This window comes from Chenopodium quinoa, unplaced genomic scaffold (assembly GCF_001683475.1).
Source record: "Chenopodium quinoa cultivar QQ74 unplaced genomic scaffold, ASM168347v1, whole genome shotgun sequence".
Lineage (NCBI taxonomy): Eukaryota > Viridiplantae > Streptophyta > Magnoliopsida > Caryophyllales > Amaranthaceae > Chenopodium > Chenopodium quinoa.
The window spans coordinates 104,583-109,822 of NW_018745413.1; the positions used below are offsets into that span (position 1 = coordinate 104,583).

Sequence of the window (5,240 nt, forward strand, 5' to 3'; positions counted from 1 at the left end):
AACATTGCTCGAGCCATGAACTAGTTTAGAATAATATCACATAATGTCATACTAATTCATCATGATGTGTGGTTCACAATATTTTTTATTTTTTTTAATTTGTGTGGTTCAAAATAACAATATATTTAACTAATAATTATATTATTATCGAATCACGTTGTTGAAAACTATAAAATTAATTACAAATAAAACAACCTTTTAGAAATGGAGGGATTATCGACCAATCAATATGAAGGAGATATTTTTGTGAGGTGGAAAACGAAATGAGGAGGGTTAGAGAAAGCCAAAGGTAACATCTAATATCTTACATGACATTAGTAAAGATAGTATGAGCCACAATCAACATAGAGCCCACGTTGTAGCTATCATAGAAATCGCATCATACATCCACTAAAAGTTATCTTACAAGTAAACAACACTTAACAAATTTCAATTATTGTAAGCATATACTTGTAGATGATCACTATGCTGAGTTGTTGATGCTTAGGAATGTTCTGGATATTCTTTACATTATTATTATTCATAACAAGATCAGATGACATTCATGAAATTTACAATAATGTCCTCATAAGTTCACAACATCTATGTGCATGCATTTACAAAACTCTAGAACATACAAACGGAGAAGAAAAGATATACACGCTACATTGTCAACTATATTTAGGTTAAGTTCCAACATCCATCGGATATGAGTAGCACTCTTACATATAACCGCGCTTCTTTAGCTGAGATCACGTACGTTTTTTAAATAAGTTTTGTTTCCACTTTAAGAGAGTGACGATTTTATATTTTAAGAGTGCTAAAATCAATTCACCCAATCTTTTGACGAAGTATTGATGGTAGTGGAATTTTTTTTAAGTATTTAAGCCCCAACAATAAGAAGGTTCTCAAGATCACTCCTAGATCGTCCAATTGCCCTTTCATCATCTTTTGTCGATGCATTGATCTGCCATATCTCTGGAATTGCTTGTGCTAAGTTATTCACTGACTCAAGAGCATAATCTGCATCTTGAGTTTTTGTTGTTCGTCCAACCTTCAAATTTTTCACCAAAAGCAAAGTATTAGTAATAATTTTCATAAGATCCTATGTGAAACTTGAGTTTTAAACATTCTTAGATTTAAAAATACTACATCCGTTACAGGTTATGTGCAACGATTAGACATTTTCATTCTTCGTTGCACATAACCTGTAACGGAGGTAGTATAATTTTACAATAGACACAACTTTAACATATACTTCGTACTAACAAACTAACATAGATTAACTTATTGCAACAAGCTAAGGATAAGTTTTCTCTACATTTAAAATTGATGATAACCTTGTGACTTGTGAGTGAAAAAATGTGGCATCTGAGGAAGGCAATTAATTTGGCATCTACAATTACTATACATGGACAACATACATAGGTTCTTTAATTCAAAACCAACTTTTTTTCAATTTTAGGTCCTTTGTGCATTTATCCATTAACAAGTTGTTAAATGTTGATAGGATAATGTAGTAACCAATTAGAACTTGACGTGTAGATTTTTACAAACCCCTGATAAAAGGTCGTGTAAGCCTAGTACAAATCACGTGATATTTTATTTATTTAGATGGGCACACGTCTTACATGAAAACGACACCGTTACAAAATTGGAGAAAAAAAACAAAAATTAACAGAATTTACAAAATCAAAATAAAATACGAGTACTACGGAATTTTTTTTTTTTTTTTAAAAAAGGAAATTTAATATAGAGCAGTATACGGGCAAATGCGTTAAAAATAGTTTTTCGGTGGAAGTGAACTTACCACTACAGTTTTGAGACCGAGAGCTTTTCCAGCGGCGACGTTTTTAACATTGTCATCCAAGAATAACTGCAAAATCAGTCAAATATTTGACACCTTAGCTTTCGATTTTGTATACAATCGTACGGAGTATTTAATTACAAATATTAAAAACAAACGTGTTATACTGTCTCACTTGTTTTGTTCTAGAATTTGCTTTTATGTGTTGTTAATATTAGTGCTTTGTCTTTATTAGATGTCTTAATTACCTTTTCTTGTTTGAATGCTAGTTGTCTCCTAAAGAATATCTACAGTATTTTTTTTAAAACAGAGGAAGCATAATTTGAGATACTTTAACTTTAATACGCCGTAATTTTTAATCTGTAACTGGCCAAATCTATGCATCTAACTATTGAAGTTATACACATGATTAATTATTTTAACTATATAATGACGTACTTAATTTAATTTGTTTGGTCAATTTTTGTTACTAAAAGAATACGAATAAAAGAGTAGCATATATTCTTATCAAAAAAAAAAAAAAAAAGAGTAGCATATATGATAGGTACGTAACACCAAATTAATTTTTAAAAAAGAGTTTTTATTCCATACATTTTTATCTCACATTAAATTAACTAATTAGTATTACTGTAACTCTGTACGGACATTTTTGTCATTTCATTATGTGTTGGTTAACATATTATTTGGTTCTTGTTCTTGAGTTGTTTTGTGATATCACCTCAATTATTAAAATTTTTTTTTAGCATATTTAATAAATTGAAAAGGATATAAGTAAAAACTTGAAACATATATGCAGAAATTATAGTATTTCTTACGGTGCGATGAGGATCAATATTAGCAGCAGAAATAGCAATTTCCATAGCATCAATCGAAGGCTTTAGAACAACAGGAATTTCATCAGGACGAGTGGCCATTGTGAGGTTTGGATTAAGTGTTTCAAAGCATATAATTTGCTCAAAACAATCCCCTATTCCAAGCCTGTTTAAAGCCTTTGTAGCATGAACTCGGTCCGAATTTGTAAAAATCTGCCCTCAAATTAAAAAAAAAAATGATCAAAGGTATTCGTTTATCACACGTACCTAACAAACAAATAAATTGAATAGTAATGTGACTATTAATTTCGGACAAACTAAAATTAGTATTTTATCGATGAAACATACTATCTTCCTTTGGGTGATGCTGAGGAGGATGTTGCGTAGGTTAGAATTTGGCTTGATCTGCGCGTATGGCAACCTCCCGTGCACGAAACTGTCAATTGTCAACCCAAATTTATTAGACGTCTTACTCTTACAATTGATATAAAAAGAATTCGGTAGACCAAGGAACTAAATAATGACTAAACAATTACGTATCTATATAACGTATACATAAAAAGTAAATAGAACTTTTAAAATAAATAATTAGATACTTCGTATATAATTACAATTACGAACCTGTGGTAATCATCAGCATCAATATCATACCCTAGGGCCTGTAAGTCCAATAATACAAATAATTATTGTTAGAATTATCAACCAGCTATACGTACTTGTCATCATTATTATCAATATTTTTCATTTTATTTAAAAAATATAATTTCTACTCCGTAGTAGTTTATTAATGGAGTATTTTGTAGCTATATTTTAATATAAAATTAAAAAAAAAATTGTGCTTGTTGCTAAGATTTAATCAATAGAATATTTTAACAAAATTATACAAAAATAAGCGGGTCTGCCTCCGTTACAGGTTATGTGCAACGATTTGACATAAAGCAAAGAAGAAAAATGTATAATCGTTGCACATAACCTGTAAAGGAAGTAGTATATTAAAAGCAAGTATGATTACATATATTTTGATGTATATATAACAACATAAAAACAAGAAAAAAGTTACTACTAGGGGAAAAAGGGAAAAATTAGAACACAAGCCAAGAAACTTCTAGGAAATGGGGGGTATAATAACATTTAAAGTTATATTTTTATTGTAATAATATAGAGTGTACTTGTCAATAATAGTTACTCCGTATTGATTATTAATTTATTATTATTACTCTTTACAATATTTGTAAGAGGGAAGGCTACAATTAAGGTTTGTAAATGAGATTTGTTTACAGATTTTAAGTATCACACGGACACTTTTCATAACTTTAGTTAATTAATAAACTAGTTAAATATCTACTCATAAATTATGTTATTGTACACAAATTATCATTTTGTTAATACAATAATTATAAAATATTAATCTTCGATTTTTGAATGTATATATTTTTCAAAAAAAAAAAAAAAAAAAAATTTAAAAGTCAACATGTTTTAATTTTCAAAAGAAGGAAGAAGAAGCAAAATTTAAAAAATACGAAGTATATTAGTCAAAACTTACCCGTAATCCAGCAAGAGTGCTACCATACGATTTGAAAAGCTCAACACGAAGAGTCGAAGCTTGATCACTTGTGAATCCACATTTCTCCATCAAAAAATCTACAAAATTTTCAATAATTTCATTATAATTATAAATTTATGATGATATTTTTAATTTTAAATATTGTCAAAATAAAAAGTTTAAGAACCTTCGATGTTTTTCTTGAGAGCCAGACCAATTCCGGTGTGAGAAGAATACAGAGTATCATCCAAGTCTGCATATTCAAATCATTTAAATAATTAAATTTCACGTCATCGTTCAATTTCTCTCTAATGTAATCTTATTTATTGTCAATGGAAATTAAATTATCCGAGCTTAAAGTAAAAGCATTAATAACACTGATCAACACATTATTTTGTGACGTACACCTAAATTACTACTAGTACTTAATTCTTATATGTTGCGAATCCGAGCTTTTAGAGACTGATTTTACCGACTACCTCAAATTCATATAACAAAATTATAATTAAAAGCTTAGAAAAATTAACTTTAATAAAATTGTATCTAAAGTGACTTATTTACCAAACATAAGGCAATCAAAGGGGGAGGAGCTAGAAGCACGAGATAAATTTCCGAAATCCATCGTATTAAAGTATAAAACAGAGGAAATAAATACAATGAAGCTAAATGTGGGAATAATTTTGAAGAAAATGAGGTTACTTTTGTGAGAAAGAAGTAGAATGAACAAGCAGAAGCTCAAAGGAAGGAAAATGCAGAGGGTATTTATAGGAAGGGGTTGAAAGAAGGAGGAGAGAGAAAATATATTTAAAAATTAATTAAAAGAATGAAAAAAGGATTAGGATGATGACGAATACACGATATTGATTGCTGACTAGACTTTCAATTTTTATTTAATTTTTTAATGTAATATGATGATAAGCAAGAAGTTTACTTATCTAAATAAACAAGTAAACAACATAAATTTTTATACTCCCTGCGTCCCCAAAACTTCGACCTTCTGATCTAATTTGAGTTCCAAAATAATTAATCCATTTATATTAAAATATCCACCAATTACAACAATATTTGTACAAAATAAATTTATCTTTTCAATATGTTT

The 5,240-nt window shown here is 28.8% G+C and overlaps 1 protein-coding gene across 1 annotated transcript; it reads right to left on the reverse strand.

Moving 5' to 3' along the window:
• Window positions 1–433: 433 nt before the first annotated feature.
• Window positions 434–4,884, reverse strand: LOC110713329 (phosphate metabolism protein 8-like). The gene is made up of 8 exons (XM_021891785.1): window positions 4,703–4,884; window positions 4,329–4,394; window positions 4,142–4,239; window positions 3,220–3,257; window positions 2,947–3,034; window positions 2,602–2,811; window positions 1,790–1,855; window positions 434–1,033 (listed from the first exon to the last, which is right to left on the reverse strand). The coding sequence occupies exons 1-8, from the start codon at window positions 4,761–4,763 to the stop codon at window positions 863–865; spliced, it is 798 nt and encodes a 265-aa protein (XP_021747477.1). The 5' UTR covers window positions 4,764–4,884; the 3' UTR covers window positions 434–862.
• Window positions 4,885–5,240: the final 356 nt, after the last annotated feature.

What these genes read in the sequence shown, in the direction of transcription:
- LOC110713329 (XM_021891785.1), bottom strand. Translation starts at nt 4,763, where the DNA reads ATGGATTTCGGAAATTTATCTCGTGCTTCTAGCTCCTCCCCCTTTGAT. An exon ending in CTTTGATTGCCTTATGTTTG is followed by an intron (nt 4,395 to 4,702) that starts GTAAATAAGTCA and finishes TTGAATATGCAG; the next exon opens with ACTTGGATGATACTCTGTAT. An exon ending in TCGGTCTCAAAACTGTAGTG is followed by an intron (nt 1,034 to 1,789) that starts GTAAGTTCACTT and finishes AAAAATTTGAAG; the next exon opens with GTTGGACGAACAACAAAAAC.